Source organism: Callospermophilus lateralis, chromosome 4 (assembly GCF_048772815.1).
Source record: "Callospermophilus lateralis isolate mCalLat2 chromosome 4, mCalLat2.hap1, whole genome shotgun sequence".
Lineage (NCBI taxonomy): Eukaryota > Metazoa > Chordata > Mammalia > Rodentia > Sciuridae > Callospermophilus > Callospermophilus lateralis.
In genome coordinates this window covers 36,200,814-36,219,854 of record NC_135308.1, presented here as the reverse complement: position 1 = coordinate 36,219,854, position 19,041 = coordinate 36,200,814, and the positions used below count along the sequence as shown (strand labels likewise).

The window sequence follows — 19,041 nt, the reverse complement described above, 5'->3', positions numbered from 1 at the left end:
GGCAAGTAAACAGGAGGTCAGACAAACATCCTTTTCTGCAATTCCCTTTTCTTGAACCCAAGGGACAAGGACTCCCCCTGAGAACAATTAAAGGCATCCTACAGAAGTTGAGAATGTTGCTTCCTGTGTGGGTCAAATACAAGTTAGGTCTACACCTTTTGTTAGTTTCCTCTGTATCCATTTAAACAAGTTATTCTTTGGGTATCTTAACCTCTTAAATATTAAAGCAACTTGATAAAAAAAATTGCATTTGAAGTCAGTTTAAATTGTGCCATTTGATCAATTATCCTATAAGTACATAAGAAATTTAAAGCAAAATTATTTCCTTCCCCGCTTTACACAAATCAACAAATAATTTATAAAAATAATTTATTTAGAAATATTTTAATGAAGAACTATGAATTTTGATACAAAACATACAAAGTGTATCAAGAAAACAAGGAGTTGTGATTTTTATCTTACGATGTAAAAATAAAACAGGATTATATCAGTTAAAAGCAAATCTTATCTAAAATGCTATAAAACAAGTGTCTGAGGTGTTAGGCTGGCAAATAATGTGAAAGTAAAGTCATTCCTTCATACGCTTAAATTCTACACTCTCAGAACCAGCAGTGCTGTGTTATTTATTCCAAGTGCATGTGAATTTAGTCCCAAGAATACTAATGTATTTAAATCAAAATGGGACAGCTCAGATGCTTCCTAACTTCCGCAGACAAAAGAGCATTTCAAGTACAGAAATTAGCATTATAACTTTGATTCTTTCCTACATTTGAATACCAGAACTATGAATATTCCAAAAAGCTTGTCACACCTATTTCTAATAACTAGACTCTTTCATTATAAAACAAGACTAGATTTTTTTTGTTTTATTGTAAAACAAAAATAAAACTTAAAATAATACTCTTTCTAGATAGTTAGGGACTAACTCACATACAGCATATTATCTTATGGTGCAATAGTACATTCCATGTAAATATACTATACCATACTCATCATCAGTAACTTCTTATTTATCATCATCATTTTCAAGATTGGGAATCAAAGAATCCCAGTAGGACCAAGTGATTTGACCAGCATCACCTCCTGAGTCTGTGACTAGGGAAGAAAATTCTTTGTTTCCACAAAGCCAATCTACTTACTGACTAACAGTTAGGGAGTAAGCCTTTCTATGCTATTTTTAAGTAATAGTATTGTTTCTACTCTCCTGGAGCAGAAACCCATGCATTGGAAAAATACAAGTAACTATTTCTTGAAATATTTATTTCATGAATTTACCCAAACTCAATTGTAAGAGATTTCTTCCCCTTGGCTATGCAAATTTAAAGGGGTTTTTCACATTGAATAAAATTAATAGTGGTATACTCAAATACAAAGTTTTTCAACTGAAAAATTAATGTAACTAAGCTTTTCTAAACTTTTACTCTTTTGCAATTGCAATAGCCTTAAGCTCATTAAAACAAATATCTTTCAAAGTGTATCCAACATTAATTATTTCAAAACCACACAAAACTTTAACTTTCTTAAAAGTGAGGACTATTTTTAAATGATTTCAAGTTGTGATGGGTCTCAATGACCGACTGTGCCTTCATTTGTAGGGAAGGTGCTTATTAGGGGTTTATTTGGGTTAGATCAAGCAGCTCTCCACAAGAGGCCTGAAACAGGGAAATACATTTCCATGGAAGAGCTAGAACTGTGATGTAACACCATCACCTGTACCAGATTACTTTCTAGTAAAACTTAAATTTGCCATGGGACTTTTTAAATTGAAAAACTACCCTTTAGATAATTTAATCTCTAAATAAACTTAATGCACTAAATTTCGGGATCCAAGCGCTACTTGCAATTTATGATGAAAGGCATTTATCCGTTCTCTCTGAACTGGCCAGTTCAAGATGCAGTGAGATTTAAACATTCCTCTTCGCAAACAGAGTGCATGGTTTAGTTTATAATCCGGAATCTCCTCAAGAAAAATCAATATAATGGAATCCAGATTTTGTTCAATTGCTTGCTGAACTGCATGGTGCACCTTGAATCTAAGCAAAATAATAAATAAATAAGTTAAATAATCAATATACAGTTTCTAACAGCCAAAAGTTCAACAATTGGAGATTCTTAGTGGAATCTGCTTCAACCTGCCACTAAAAGTCAGGATTCTTAAAGTTTTATTTTCAAAATTCTTTGAGCTGTTAAGTAGTAATACTAGAAAGTTTAATTGAAAAACAAGTGCATATTTAAAATTTCACAATGTTTACCTACCTTTTGCATAATGGATCTTTTAATAGATGCTGTGTAATAACAAAAACAATTTTTCTGCTCCTTTTAATGCTATTAACAATTGCTTCAAGTCCAAGGACACCTGCCTCAAAGTCCCTTTCTTCCAGACAAAATTTAAGAGATTGGTCTTTTTCTTCCATTGAGGAGAAGTGTTCCCAGACCCAATCTCTATCTTTATGGGCATGAATTATATACGCTGTATATTCAAACTTCTCTGATTGTCCATCTATTTCCTTGAAACCAAGAACTCGGTGCACTGAAACATTCCAATAAAACGATATCCTCCAACCCTCCAGGTGGATAAGTAGTACAACAATGATAAAAATCAATATCATGCTGGTACTGATCATGAACAGGAGTTCAAAGGGGGCACTGTCTTTGCAGGATGATGTATCAAAAAGCATCACTGGGAATCCATGATATTGAGGTGGAGTGTTGCAGAGGTAATGCCTTGATAGTTCAGAGATGTTAGTATGGGTCTGATTAATCCAGTTAACAAACCAGGCAATACTTTCACAGGTACAATCAAATGGGTTAAAGCTCATATCTAAATCACTCAGGTTCTTAAAAACTGGCCCAAACACATTATTTTCAACTGATGTTATGAGGTTCTTCTGAAGGTTCAGGAACTTTAGAGACACCTGGTCATCAAAGACAGACGGTGGAAGTACATTTAAATTATTCAGTCCCAAATTGATGCTTTTGAGTTCAAATAAGTCCTTGAACACCTTGACTGGGATTTCATCAAAGCCATTAGACTCTAAATTCAGGATGTGGAGGTGAGAAAGACCCTTCAGAAAATGAACAGGACCACCAGGGTTTGCATGTTTCCACAGCCGTGCTAAATTGTTATGCTGCAAATCCAGAATTTCTAGCTTCTCAAGACCCTTCAATAGTTCATCATTTATATTGGCTATATTGTTGTTGCTTAGATCCAGAATGGTCAAGTTATGAAGAGGGCTGAAAGGTGAAGGGGAGTTCTCCAGATTTCTCAGGGCCACCCTCCGGAGCATAAGTCGTTGAAGGCTCGGAACAAGAGCAAAGGAGTTGCTAGTCAGTTGTAGGTATTTGTTGTAGGAAAGGTAGATTTCGTAAATATTTTCTAGACCTCTCCATTCCTGGCCTGTGAGTTCTTGCCCGATTTCATTAAGGCCAAGGTCAAGCACCTTTAGGTGGCCCAACCAAGAGAAAGCACCACTCTCTATTTTTGAGATTTTGTTTTTGGTTAAGTTCAACAAGAGTAAAGGAGAATGAGCAAGTGATAAAAACGTTTCATTGGTTAGAGTTTGCAAACTTGTGAAAGAGTTGGATAGAATTAAGTATCTCAGATTTACCAATCCAGTGAACATATTGCTTTTGATGCCAGGAAGGTTGTTATCTTCCATATTAAGGTACTCCAAACATTTTAGCCACTGAAAGGAAAAGTCATCAATCTGGGGAAGTGAAGCAAGGGAAATCCCTTGTTTAGTAAAAGATCGCTTCAAATTCAGGTATCTCACATTGGAAAGTCCGTAAAAGGAGTGAGAAGACAAATGCTGTATATTATTGTACTCCAGGAAGAAATATTTCAGATGTGAAAGCCAAACAAAGGAGTTGTTACCCATCACATTTAAGTTGTTGTGGGAAAGATTGAGCATGGTGAGATTCGTCTGTTTGAGTCCCGAGAACGTCAGGTTGCTGGTTCTGTACAACTGGATGTTGCTCAGAGAGAGATTCTGGATGGTCGTGCTTGATAATTCCAAACACAGCTTCTCTGTGAGACTGGGGCCCAGTTGGACATTGTTCAAGGAGAGGCCAAACAGTTTTCCAATTGCATGAAAACATCCTGGAGAGAACTAAAGATGGAGAGGGGAAAAGATTAATAACCACAATCTATAATCAGGCTCTAAACTGGGCAAGGTGGTGCATGCCTGTAATCCCAGCAGATCAGGAAGCTGAGGCAGGAGGATTATGAGTTCAAAACCAGCCTCAGCAAAAGTGAGGCACTAAAAAACTCGGTGAGAATCTGTCTCTAAATAAAATACAAAATAGGGCTGAGGATGTGGCTCAGTGGTTGATTGCCCCTGCGTTCAATCCCCTAAAAAAAAAGGCTCTGTGTGACCCTAGGAAAACTTAAATGTGGTTCTTTATTGGGTCTCCCTTCCCCTTTCACTACATTCCCTTGGGCAGGGCATCTCTCTCCATTCCTCAGAGTTTTTTCCTGACTCTGTCCCTGTACCATCCACTTGCTCCAGCCTCTCACCTCCCCAGGCCCCTGGCCACTTCTCTTCAGTGTTCAGAGCTCAGATTAGATGCCACTTCTTCAGGGGGTTGTCCCAGATCTCCTATTCGAGACTCGTGGTACTTTTTTTTACTTTATCCTACTGTTACAACTGTAACTAATGAATTCTCTGTGAAGTCACCACTGGGGCGGATCCTGGCTTTATCTTGGTGACAGCCTGTCAGTGAACATTATGGAGGGAAATAACAGACAGCTTTTATCATGAAACAGCGACACACACTTTCCCTCCTGACCGCTGGGTTCCAGCTACCTTTCGGTTTTTCTACCCAGTTTTTCTCCTGACTTTATTTTACTATATTGTTTCCGCCTCCCTTCTGCCTGCTCTCACTCCCCTATCAGAAACCTTGTCTGTTTTGGGACTCAATGATGGGCCATGAGATGAAAAGGAGGGAGACAAGGGATCCAGAGAGGACTGTATGAGTCCCTGGCAGTTAAACCCACCAGGGGAGCCAGAGCGATCTGATTCTTAATGTGTTACTTGTGAGAGGTTTGGGTGATAGAGAAAAACGTGAAAGAAAGCGTGCTTCCTCGAAAATAACAGAAATTAGAATGCAAAGCAGGAAATGATTAAATTAAATAAATTATTAATTGTTAAATTCAATACGATACATCTACGTGGTAGCTTTATTTTGTCACCATTAAAATTAAATTTTTGAACAATTCTTAATTGCATGGGAGATGTGCATGACATGACACTAAAGAGCAGGAAGCATTCTTACCCTCAGGAGGCAATGTAGCACAGTTGGTGAGAAAATGGGCTCTGGTCACACTGCCAGGAACCCAGCTCTATAATCAGCTGGGTTCTGAAGGACCCTGGATATGTCACTTTTCCTTTCTTCATCTCAGTTTACTCTTGTGCAAAACGACCATCAGAGTAAGTTGATTAAAACAATTATGTACATAAAATATTTAAAATAATTTGTTATATGCTTGGCACTCTGTTAGGTACTGTGTAAATTTTAGTTGTTGCTGTTTTTTCACATAATTATTTGGATAATAATGATGAATATAACCAAATGCTAAGTGATTGTTTCTGATTATAGATTTCTGAGTGATTTTTATTAGCCTTTATTTTTATTACCCCTTATTATTTGCATATTTTATGTGATGATGACAATACACTTCAATTTAAAAATGCTGTTTAAAGAATAAAATGAGTGGCTTGCTCAAAAATATTTCCTGGTCATCTCAGGATAATTTTGAACAGTCTTTTCATTTGAAAAATAATATAGCTTTTGAGAAGCTGTTCTAGCTAAGAACTTCCAATCTTCCTTAGCCTGTAAAAGTATAAAACATGTGTAAAATACAGACATAGCTGTGTATGAAAATAATTCAACTGAAGTAGTTAACTAGAATACTACATTAAAAGATCTTTATAACAACACAGTGCAAGCTATCATTTCTTGAGCTCTTACTATACAACAGGCACTGTACTAAATTCTTTACTATGTGGTTCTTTGAAGTACAATTATTTTTATACCAGTTTGAAAGCTGGGAGACTGAAGCAAAGAGAAATTGAATAACTTGCTTCCATTACATCACTAAAAGATTAAAGTCCACACAGAGGAATAGCTAGTTCTAAGAACTGTGCTCGTAGTCATTATACTATTTTATTTCTTTCAGAGATTTTGTGAAATAAAAAGTATTATTTCCATTTTAAAGGTAAGGAAAATAAGATCAGTAATTTTCTCAAGGTCAAAGAATAAAATGCATAGGGATTTTAACACAGTGCTGTTTGGTGGCAGAGCCTTATCTCCTAACCACTACCAAAACTCTGTCTTGACAATGATACCAAAGGCCCTAAGCAATAAGTGTGTGGCATTTCTGGAAGATATTGTGAAGGTTACAATTTTTTTTTTCTCTAGGATTCTTTAGCGTCCTAGTGTGACACAGGAGAGATGATACTGACTAAAAAGTAGAATACAAAATAACTTTACCTTACTTCTTACCTCTTTAATTTGATTTGATGACAACTCTAATTTTTGTAAAGAAGAATTGCCAAGGAAATCAAATTCTTCACTTCTTAGAGCACGGATTTTATTATTTGATAATATAAGCTCTTGGAGATTTTCCAGTTGGAGTTGAGTTCCTAATTTTGTAGACGATAAACCATTATGAGACAGGTCTAATACGATCAAATTCTGAGCATAAAAGAAAAATAATATATATGTTAGAGTCTCACTTTTAAAAATAGCTCCTCTAAATTTAAGTCAATCTCAGAAATATCTCAATATCAAAATGTCACCTATTGTTTTATAGAGAACCAGTAATAGGAGTATAAATCACATTGGTGGTGATTAAAAACATCATTGTTGCAAGGATTTAGTTTCTTCCTTTAAAGTCACTTTATTTATCTTACCAAAATAAAAGCTTATTTATTTATTATAGAAAAAAGTCATAGTTTATTTACAATAAGTATTTATGATGCAAGGTATATCCATGTGGTTTATCTAACATGTAGTCTTATGCATTAACCTTGAAAATAAATAACAGAAAAAGAATAACATTTACTTTAATAAACATGCATAAAACTTTGCCATCCATAAAATTCTAGAAAGATTTTTGTGCTGAAAAATACTTGAAGTTATATAAGTTTGGGGTCATGACTAATACAGAAATATTAAATTTTTTGTCAGTATTGGGGTTGTTATCACCCCATCTTACTTTTGAACATGTTAACTTCAAACTCATGTAAAAGGTAAAGAAAAACATGATATCCATTAGAGAAAGAAATCTAATGTAATCCCCATTAAAGAGAATTAGACTTTTATTTATGTTTTAAAAAGAAAAATAACATTTTTGTCAATAATTTCTGAAAGCAGATTTTGAAGTATTTGTGTCCAAAGACATTTCATCCACAAGAAAATTTAAGAAGGCACAAGAAACGATTTAGAATAGCTAGTCAACAAATCACCTTATTAAGGTTTCTCGGCATATTTAAATTTGTATGTTGCTCTTGGCCTCTAAGGAGGTAGTATGCTCCATTTTTTTAATAAGGCATATGAAGAAAACAAAACTCTAGAAAATGACTTTGTTTTAAGAAGACACTTAAAAATTGCTTCAGAATTATAGATAAAAACACACATTTGTTCACAGATTTCAAATTCAAGCAAGGTGCTGAAAAGAAAGAAGTAGTAGCTATTGGAAATGTTGATCCTTTAAGGAGATTCCTTCAATAACAAGTAGATAATTTTTAGTGAATATTGTGTTTATCATTATATCAACTCCTTAGCTTTTTTAAAGTCAGAATTTGGACCCCAATTTTTTCACTACCTCACATACTAAATCATTAGCTTTGTGAATTTATTTTCTGTGATCCCCACGAGACTGTCCAATGTTTCTTTCCTATTAGATGACTTCTACTTTTTGTATCTCAGTCATATTTTGGGAATAAGCAAAAGAGGTAGATTTCTTTAAAATTAAGATTGAAACTGATTTAAGATTATAATTTGGAAAACAGCTTCAAAACCAGTGGCAAAATCTGTGTATGAGTTCCCCCAGTCCCAACTGGGTAAACCATATTCCTTACTCTTATCTTGATACTTAGATATGAAGTGTAAGGCCATGAATAAATGACTTGAAAACTTAACACTGGACAGCATAATTTCACATTTCTGAGATGAAAATGGTCATTCCCACCTTACCTTCTGGTTTTTAAAAGGGTTGTTTTGAATTTTCTGGATTGAGTTGGACCTTAGATGGAGCTCCGTCAAATTCAAGCAGAAGGCAAAGGTTGTATCAGAAACGTGAGATAGCTCATTGTGTTGGAGGTTCAAAATTTTCAGCAACGGGAGATTCTGGCACAATTCTGGCTCGAATTTTGAAATGCTATTAAATCCTCCATCCAAGATGGTAAGTTGGCTATATCTTGTAAAGTTGGCAGGTGGCAATCTTCTGAGTTGGTTATGGGAAAGGTTCAATGTGGTTATGTTTACTGGGAGGTCATTGGGTATTTCAGTCAACTTTAGATGACTGCAGTCAGCTTCCTCATGTCTCACAGTGCACTTGTTGGTGGAAGATGTACACAGAATCCAATGGGGCCACAGTCCCCAAAAGAAGTAGATATGATAAGGTAAATGCAGTCTCATGATTCTGCCCAATGAAAGAAATATGAAAAAAATAATGAACAACATTATTAATACATGCTTTCACGTGCATTGGTATATTCCTTGTAAAATACATAACCTAAACATGACTATGTGTGATGTTATTTACCCACGACTTTTTTGCTATATATTATACAAATAGTATACCACACGGAAATAATTCAAATAGCACAGAAAGATGAAAAAGAGAAACATACCAACTCTTTTCTTGTCCTGTACCTCCACGCCAGTTGCAATCTTCAAAAGTAAGCTCTCTTGACAGTTTCTATTTTAAATTCTCATGATCCCCTTCATTAAACTTATCCTTTTATCTTTGCTGACGTTGAGCCTTTACTTCCCACTATAAAAACAGAGAACATAATCACACTCCTTCCTTATTCTGTTCACCATTTATCCTCAGTGATTGTTTACCTTATTTATTCTATTGTGTCATTTATGATTTTGAAGACTATATCTAAAATGATAAATCAGCCAACTTTAGTCAATTCTTTATTTTAGTCAAAATTTTTATTTTAGTGAAATAAAAATATTTTATTGACACAAAATAATTGTACCTATCTGTAGGGTAAAACTGTGATATTTCAATATTCAGATCAGAGTAACTGGCATACCCATTATCTCAAACATTTATTATTTCTTTGTGTGGAACATATTCAAAATCCTTTTTACAAGCCATTTTGAAATATGCAACTACTTTATTGTCAATCACCATTATCCTACTGAGCTACATAGAAAGTCTGAAATTACTCCTGCTGTCCAGCTCCACCTTTGGACTTGCTAACCACCCTCTCCACTCCACTCTCCACCCTTTCCAGCCTCTGGCAACCAAAGGTCTATAATTCCATGAAATCAACTGTTTTCACTTTGACGTGTAAGTGAGAACATAAGGCATTTGTTTTTCTGTGTCCGACTTATTTCACTTAATGTAATGTCCTCCAGGCTCATAGAACATAATGGGCATCCATGGTTTTACTGACTTTACTTAAGCACTTTTTTCCCACTAATTTAATTACACTATTTCCTCATTCTCTTCCCAACTTTTCTTTAGTTTTAAATTTTAATGTTATATTTATAATCTTGAAGAGTATACTTAGAATTATATTTCTTATGCAACCAACTTTACACAAAAATCTCCTGGGACCTCATTTTGTGATACAAGAAATGCACACTCTTGTGTTTTCTCCACATTTGTTCCATCCTTACATTTCCTAAAACTGTCAGTTATACCATTGCTTGATATTGTCATGATAAGAAATGATAGCATTTATCCTGAAAGTACGACTAAGCATGCAATACTTAGTCTAGATTAATTTGAAAAACCTAAAGTTAACAAATGTCATTTACAACTATGTAAGTATATATTTATTATAGCTTCAGTAAAACTTAGAGAAACATAATGGTTAAGAGGATAAACCCTGGAGTTACCTCAACCGCATTCTGTTCTTGGGGCCTCTGCTTTGGAGCCTTTGGTAAATTAGTTTGTTTCTCAGGTCTTAGTTTTCTCCTTCATAGGGTGTTATGAGGATTAAAGGAAGTAGTATAGCCTAAGAGTACTTGGCATAAAGCAGCAATTATAATAATTTCTATTACTATTAGATCAGTGTGATAGTCCCATGATCTCTATATAGATAATTACAACTATGTTCTATTTGATAAAATTGTCACTTTATAGAGAAAGCTTACGAAAAAGACAATGTGTATCATGAGATTTTCACAACTAACCACTAAACAAGAAGGCAATAGTAGAGAGCACCAATAGGGTCACCTCAGTGAAATTCAAAGAACTTCAAGAATGGTGAAAAGGATTCCAGAAGCTTCTTATTAACTGGACCTTCGATTAGGGGAAGAGTACACCATTGGCTGCCTTCAGAGGTTGAGCAGCAACCAGCGTCCTCCCTGAACAATTTCAATCAATCTTCCTACAAGGAGATCCATGTCTTTCAAACTGGTCTGCTTTCAATTTCATTTTAAAGAATGAAAAAAACATCCTGGGTTGTGAGGCATCCATGGGTCACTCGGTATTTGCTAGTATAACATAAACAAAATCCAAAGGGCTTTGGAAGTTTTAATGATAACATTAATATAGTGAATAAATAATATTTCTCATGAAACATTACATAAACTACTTTGATATTTTTAATGGTGATTCTTATAAATGAAATGGATCCCATTTGATGTTTTAAATGGATGCTTTAAGGAGCCTAAATTACCAATCACAGCTTTACACATAGAGATGAAAGGAGGATTTTAATTTATGGGATCTTTGCACTCAATACAGTTTTTAAAGAATAAATACTGCCCATAAACAAAACAGAAGTGCAAAATTGTACAGTGAGTTGAGTGCAAAAGATGTCACCCTATGCCTCTTAGCAGATGACCCTATAATGATGAAGGCAACATGGATTATTCCTCGTTTTAACTAATCAATTCTTTGGAATAATGTCTTTTTTAGTTTGCTGTTTGAACCATGACTTCCTTAAAGTCTATCATTCCCCCTGTTTAATTCTTGTTAAAGTAAGCACTCATCTACCCTCTTAATCACATGCTGAATCACCAATTTGGATAAATGGGTAAATGTATGGATGGACGGGTAGGTGGTGGGTGGATGGATGGATGAATGGATGGGTGGAGGAGTGAGGGGTGGATGGATGAGTGGAGTGGTGGGTGGGGGGGTGGATGGATGAGTGGAGGGGGGGGTGGGTGGGGGGATGGATGAGTGGAGGGGTGGGTGGGTGGGGGGATGAATGGATGGGTGGAGGAGTGGGGGGTGGATGGATGAGTGGAGGGGTGGGTGGGTGGGTGGATGGATGAGTGGAGGGGTGGGTGGGTGGGTGGATGAATGGGTGGACAGGTAGACTGATGGATAGATGGATACATATAGCTTGCTGCATGGCTATCATCACAAACTCTATTGCACTGCGCTCTTGAGTTGATGTCACTCTCTTATGGATCTAAGTATATTTTCTCTTGAAATATTTTTATTCTGACTGGAGTACCTCCTTGAGAAGTTCTTCTACTGCCACCCCTGTCTTGCTTTTTGTCTTCAGTGATTTTGATGTATAGGCTATCTGAAGTTTAAGCACTTTTGATGCACAATTATAAAGGCATTATTTCACCACCTTCCAGTGTCCAGGGTGGTAAGAAGTTTGATGATGCCCATCTGATTTTCCTTCCTTAACATAAAGGATATCTTTATTGCATTTCCGTTTTACACTTTAAAATTTTTTGTATTTATCCTCAGTAATGTAAAATTTCACAAAGATGTTTCAAGCTGTCTTTTCTTTAAAACATAGCTATAAGCTCAACAATATTTTCAATGTGAAGGTTCATGTTTTCCTTAAACTTCTATAATTTCTTTTTTCTATTATTTCTTGGATCATTTCCTTTCCTACTTTTCTATATTCTCTTCTTAGGAACTACATTTAGTTAGACAATGACTCTCCTGTGTAATCCTCTCTATACGTCAATTTTATATTTTCCTTTCTTTTTGTCTTTTTATTCTATGTGTCTAGACCTGAGCTCAGCTTTTGCACACCGGGACTGACACTGTGGAGTTTTTTTGTTGGTTGGTTGGTCCTTTTTTTTTTTTTAAGATTTTAGCAATTATATTTTAAATACATACAGAACAGCTCACAAATCACAAATGTAAAACCTGTTGAATATTCACAAAATAAGCATGTCCCTGTAATCAACACTTGGATCAAGAAATAAAGGATTATGACACCCAAGAAATCTCATGACCCTCCTCCAGTCATCACCTCCTCCTTCCCCAAAGCAAGATCTTTGTTATTTCCTATAGAAAAGTTTGACTGCTGTGTAGTACATGTTAATGAACTTAATGCATTATAGCCATCCTTCCTTAGCCACAGTTTCACTCTCTGAAATTTCAGTTACTTGTGGTAAAACATGATATAAAAATATCACTATAGTGCAATGAGGAATGACGAATTAAGATGTTTTAGAGATTGAGCACACTAACATGGACTTTTATTACGGAGTAGTGTTATAATGATTCTACTTTGTTATTAGTTATTTTTATTAGTCTCTTATTGTGCCTAAGTTATATATTAAATTTTATCATAGGTATGTATGTATAGGAAAAACTACAGTATATAGACATCATTCTGAAGAAGTTATTAATTACAAGGGGGAATACACACACACACACACACACACACACACACAAATGTCTCACAGCACATTGCCTTGATCGTTCCATGGTCACCTGCTAAGAGGCACAGAGTGACATCTTTTTCACACAGCTCACTGTGCCCTGCTACACTCTTGTCATATTTATGGGCAGCATTAATTCCTTAAAAACTGTATAGAACACAAAGATCACATAATAACAGCATTTGTTCATTCTCATTGCTATAGATATACCACACTTAATTCTTTTGTTCGTTGCATGGATACACCAAAGTTAATTTTTCTGACATTTTAAAATCAAAAGATACAGCACCATTCAATAACATTATAGGGACCATGCTTGTGTTATCATATATCTACTCATTCATCCATTATCACTTCACAAACATGTACATTCTTAACTACAGTGTTTCTCCTTTGTAGAGTTGTTCTTTAGATGTAGGATTCACATTTAATGAAATACACAAATCTTCAGTGTACATCCTCTGAGTTCTGACGAATGCATACATCTGTGCAGTGCAAATCCTACAGTTTCCTCATCCCTTTTATTTTATTTTTGTTCCCACTCTTACTTCCCAGAGGTAGGCACTGTTCTTTTTCCCACTATCCATTCGTTTTCTGTGTCTTACAACACATCATATTCATTCTCTTTCATATGTTTTCTTTCACTCAGCATATTAGTTTTCAAATTTATCCACATTTATTATTTCTGAAAGTAGTCTTCCTTTATCTATGGGACATATTCCAAAAACCCCAGTGGTCATCTGATACCACAGATAATATCAAACTCTCTGGATGTCACATTTTTCCCTACACATACAAACCTATGATAAAGCATAATTTACAAATTAGGCACTGTGAGAAACGAACAACAATAACTAACAATAAAATAGAACAATTATAGCAATATACAGATGCTCCTTAACTTACAATGGGACTATATTCTAATAAACCCATTGTAAGTTGAAAATAATAAAAGTAAAAAGCACATTTAATACACATACCTTACTGAACATCATAGCTTAGCAACACAGTACATTATAGAATATTGATTATTAACATGATTATGTGGCTGACTGGGAGCTGCAGCTTGCTGCTACTGCTCAGCATTTCAATAGATTATTATATTACATAATGCTAACCCAGATGAGATCAAATTCAAAATTAATTAGTTTCTTCTGAATGTGCATTGCTTTCACACCTTCATAAAGTAAAAAATGCTTTAAGCTGGGGACATTTAATACATTTTTAAATAAAATTGCCAGCATTACTATTCTTGCATTTTGATATCATTAAGTAAAATCAAGTTTACTTGAAAATAAGCATTGTGATACTGTGACAAGTATTAAGTGAGTAATGGGTGAGTAGCCTATACACCATGGATACATGAGACAAAGTAATGATTCATGTCCCCGATGGTACTGAGTGAGATAGCATGAAATTTCATTATGCTACTCATTATGCTACTTGGTAAGAATTTAACACTTTCAAATTATTTATTTCTAGAAGTTTCCATTTAATGTTTTCAGACTACAATTGGCCATGGATAATGGTAACTATATATATAGAAATCGCAGATAAAAGAGGAAGTACTACATATTTTTTTCTTTTGCTTTTTTAATTGAGTAGCATACTTTATCCATGCTTATATAATAAGATGCCTAAATTGCTTGAAATTTCTCACCATTGTGAATAAAATTTGTCACAAACATTCTTGTACAAATCTTCATAGACATATGTGTTCTGTATCTTTTGTATAAGTACTTAGAATTGGATGTTGGGCCAATTGGTATGACATTTGATAATATTACTCCTTTCCTTTTATCTTCCTTGTGAGTATGTATCCATAGGTAACTAATTTTTAATTTGCATTTTCCTGCTGACTAATCACATCAAAAAATCCCTTTGTGCTTATTGTCCATATATTCTATTGTACACGCAAAGATTATGTTCATTTATTAATTAGGTTGTTTTGCTTTTAGTATTGTTATCAACTTTTTTATATATCTGGGTATCAGTCCTTTGTCAGATTCATATTTTCATGACATTTTCTTCCAGTTTGTGGCTTGCTTCCTTATTTTGTGAATGTTTTCTCAATTATGATGAAGTCGAATTTAACATTTTTTTTCTTCTATTTTTATTGCTTTCTGGGTCTTAAGCAACTTTGCTTACTCCCAAATTTTTAAAATATTCTTCTTTAAAAAATTATGATTTTTATTCAGGCATGGTGGCACTTGCCTATAACTATAGCAGCTCAGAAAGCTGAGGCAGGAGGATCTCCAGTTCAAAGCCAATCTCAGCAAAACAATGTACTAAGCAACTCAGTGAGACCCTGTCTCTAAATAAAATACAAAATAGGGCTGGGGATGTGGCTCAATGGTTGAGTGTCCCTAAATTCAATCCCTGATGCCACCCCCCCACCACCAAAAAAAAGAAAATTACCATTTTAGCTTTCATGTGAAATTCTGTGATTTCTGATAAATTAATTTTCACGTATGGAGTGAAGCAGGAGTCAGGTTCATTTTTTTTTCATGTGTATATCCAGTTAGACGATAGTTTTAAAAAGACTTTTCCTTCTTGCTCCTGCATTGCTTCTGTGCCTTTCTTAAAAACCAAATACCTCAGTGTGGATCTATTCCTGGGCTCTCTGCTCTCTTTTACTTTCTTTGTCAGTTTTTATGTCAACACCACACTGTTTTGATGACTATAATCTTTTTATTTTTTACTTTTTGGTATTGGAAATTGAACCCAGGGACACTTAAGCACTGAGCCATATCCCATCCCGTTTTTATATTTTATTTAGAGACAGGGTCTCACTGAGTTGCTTAGCATGACTAAGTTGCAGAGACTGGCTTTGAACTCATGATCCTCCTGCCTCAGCCTCAGAGCTGCTGGGATTACAAGTGTACTCAGTGTGTGGCTCATATAATTTTATAGTAAGTCTTGAAATCTGAATTTTAAATCCTCTCATTTTGTTCTTCTTTTGTCGAATCGCTTCTTCCAACATGTGGCTGATGAGAATTATCTAATATTATTTACTTGTTAATCATTCCTCCTCACTAGAATGTAAAGGTATAGCAGAGGCTATGGTCACTTTTATTCCATACAGTATTGCCTGTTCCTACAAGAATGCCTGGAACATAGTTGTTTCATATATAAACAAATACCTGTTAAATAAATAGCTTTCCAATGGGGATATAATCAGCTCAAGAAAACCACTCTTATCTTATTTTGGTGGGTGTAAACCCAACATAGTACTGTCTGATATGATCAGCAACCTAGTTTCACTTTGGAATATTTTTTTAAAAATGGAACGAATCCTCAGAGTGTGAAATGAATCAATAGTAATAATATTTAAATTGATTCCCCATAAGACCTAAAAATCATGACACAAGAATAAATCCAGTTAATTTCAGAGAATAAAATACTAATCAGTGACTAATTCTAGAAAAATAGAACTAGTCTGAGTATTTAGGAATTACACTAATAAGTTTTACTGATATTTTAGTATAGTTCTCAGGGGAAATAAATAGCTTTTATAAATGAATATTCCAGCCTTTCAAGCCTTTATAATACTGGCATTAAATATTTAAAGCTGCACATAATTTTTATATCTAAAGGTTTTAAAGAACATCATGACCTTGGGTACAAAGGATGCACGTTACCAATTTGTTCAGGGGGCTGAAAGGATACATTCTGGAAATGAGGGACGGACTCCCCCCACTTCACCTGTCTGAGATTCTCCCCAACATCTCCTCTCCTAGTACCATAAGGACTTACTACTTCTACCTACCAACTCAGAGGCACAGTCCTGCAATGTATTCTTCTTGTTCAGGAGACATTTATTCCTCTGGACTAGCTGTAGATAGAGATCAGAATTACCTAGAAGGACTATTGCATTTACAAAGTATGTCTCTAAATGATAAAGACCTTCCCAGATCTGAAAACACACTTCATCTGAAGGGAAACACTTACCAAGTGATAAGCAGGATGCATGAAAAATACATGGAAAGGATCTTGCAAAATTTCAGAATTGTGACCATTCACCAAAAAGTCCTGTAAAAGAGAGAGATAATAGATTACTTCCAAAGGAAAGAGATCCTGATTGGTATAAAACTCTTCATCAGTCACACAAACCACTAGAAAACAATACAAATAAATTTTCAAAATGTTAGGGGAAGTTATCTTGAATCTAAATTTCTTGGCCAGCTGAACAATGAAAGAAAAGGAAGTGGTATTTTGAGATTGGCAAAGATTCGGTAAGCTTATAACCATATAATCTGCTGGGCACAGTGGCCATGAACCTGCTGGGCACAGACAGACAGTTGCCACGAACCTGCTGGGCACAGTGGCACAGGCCTGTAATTCCAGCAGTCACTTGGGTGCTTGAGACAGGAAGATCACGAATTCAAAGCCTGTCTCAGTAATTTGGCGAGGCCCAAAGAAACTGAGACCCTGTCTCTAAATAAAATACAAAAAAAAAGGGCCGAGGATGTGCCTCAGGGGTTAAGTCCTCTTGAGTTTACTCCTCGGTACCAACAAAGAAAACAAAAAAAGCAAAAACAAAAACATCCAGAAAACAAAACAGAACTATAACCATTCAACCTGTAGGAAAAATTATTGTAAGACATGCTTTAATAAATCAAACAAAAATACACTTAAGGATGAGTTGAGAGTAAAGAACTAGTTGCTATTGAATGAGATCCAACAGAAACAAAAAAATGAAGGAAAGAAAGAAAAAAATTTCACAGTGACTTGCAATTTTGGGAAGTTTTTTAAGGTGCATAAAATTACTTTTCATTTTGATAGATGATAGTATTGCATTATGGTTAGGATCTGGAGTCTGGAGCCAGGATATGTGGAGTTAACTACTATTTACAGGTGAATTTGTATGGTTTGGTTTGTAAACTTTACAATATTTTTTTCTAAGTTGATACACAGGTACCTATATGCAGACACATACTAGCACATAGTCACAACTGTAAAGTTGGAATTGCTGGAACTTTAATACCACTGAAGACTGCCTCTATTTTCACCTATGTACCCCACAATTCTGATGCTAATTTCTGATCTTTCTACACATCTGAACATCTTTCCAAATCTCATTTTCCATTATTAAATAAAAGACATCTATGTACTCCTAGGAACACCTGAAGAGTTTTTTCTTTTTCAAGCTCATTATTGAAAAGGACCAGCTCTTGTCTCCTTTCCAGTCAACAAAACCGAGAAACGGACAAAGTTTTCTAAATTCCTAGAATGTGATTTTTTTTTAAGTGTGACTTAAAAAAAAAAAAACTATTGCAAAATGATTTCCATAGCTTCCTTAATGTGTATTTCCAGGTACAGAGTTCTACAGAGAAAGAATTCAAAAACATTTTTTTAAAATTGCTGCATAAAATGTTATATCATCTTAGATTTTTTTTGCTATTATTTGTATTCTGATTTATGACACAGTTCTGTCCATACCTGTCTCATCCCATTTCTTCCATTTTCCTTGTTGAATGGTTCTGACACGATTTCCAGCACCAAAGAAAGACTGATGAATGTTAAAATCAAAGTGAGTTCTGACTTTACTCAGCAAGAGAAATCCTGACCCCCCAAAAGAATTTAAAATATATACCTTCCCTTTGATGACAGCTGCCGGTTCCTTGTTTTTCATGAGTTCACATCCAGACGTTTTTCATCGGGGAAAAGTGCGTGGTGAGCTTACTGCCATCTCGAAAGTGAAACTGAAGTTTAAAAAAAAAAAAAAAAATACAACAAGGCGTTTGTATTTGGTGCATTCAAAAGAGGGCAAAGGTAGTGGAGGGCTGGAGGGGGGTGGCCGGGACAACCAGGACAATCTCAGGTGCAGCGTAAGTTGCTTCTTAAAAACATCTTAAAAAAAAATCATCTGAAAATATTTTGGTATCCTCTCCTGGATTTCATTGAAATGATCACAAATTTAACAATGGAGAAAGTTGAAAAGGTGGGAACTCGGGCTTACGTGGGCGGGGCTGGAACTGCAGAAGTGAAGGAATAATGTCTTAAACTGGCAGTGAATCCTTCTACTTCTTGCAGACTGTGGCAACTGCTGTCCGATTTGAGTAGTGTGTGGTGAGAGGGATGGAAAAACAAACTTCAGTCCCTGATGGAATCTAAAGCACTTTCCCTTCGCTTATCATGCTTTATCTTTTTTGCAGACCTGTGAAATAAGCAAGGCAGAATTTAACCTCTTGATCAAAGAGGAAA

The 19,041-nt window shown here is 35.2% G+C and overlaps 1 protein-coding gene across 2 annotated transcripts; it reads right to left on the bottom strand.

The window, feature by feature from the left end:
- Positions 1-446: 446 nt before the first annotated feature.
- Positions 447-18,519, bottom strand: Tlr3 (toll like receptor 3). Of its 2 annotated transcripts, XM_076852409.1 has the most exons (8): positions 18,431-18,519; positions 16,786-16,866; positions 16,604-16,669; positions 8,859-9,001; positions 8,200-8,647; positions 6,505-6,696; positions 2,257-4,109; positions 447-2,033 (listed from the first exon to the last, which is right to left on the bottom strand). In XM_076852409.1, exons 5-8 carry the CDS (start codon positions 8,641-8,643, stop codon positions 1,805-1,807), a joined length of 2,718 nt encoding a protein of 905 aa, XP_076708524.1. In that variant the 5' UTR covers positions 8,644-8,647; positions 8,859-9,001; positions 16,604-16,669; positions 16,786-16,866; positions 18,431-18,519; the 3' UTR covers positions 447-1,804. The 2 variants fall into 2 exon arrangements, with proteins under 2 accessions (XP_076708524.1, XP_076708523.1); XM_076852408.1 differs by lacking the exon at positions 16,604-16,669.
- Positions 18,520-19,041: the final 522 nt, after the last annotated feature.

Coding starts and splice junctions, on each gene's coding strand:
- Tlr3 (XM_076852409.1), bottom strand. CDS start 8,643: ATGAGACTGCATTTACCTTATCATATCTACTTCTTTTGGGGACTGTGG. Junction 6,697..8,199: donor ACCCTTTTAAAAACCAGAAG/GTAAGGTGGGAA, acceptor TTTTATGCTCAG/AATTTGATCGTATTAGACCT. Junction 4,110..6,504: donor CATCAAATCAAATTAAAGAG/GTAAGAAGTAAG, acceptor CTCCATCTTTAG/TTCTCTCCAGGATGTTTTCA.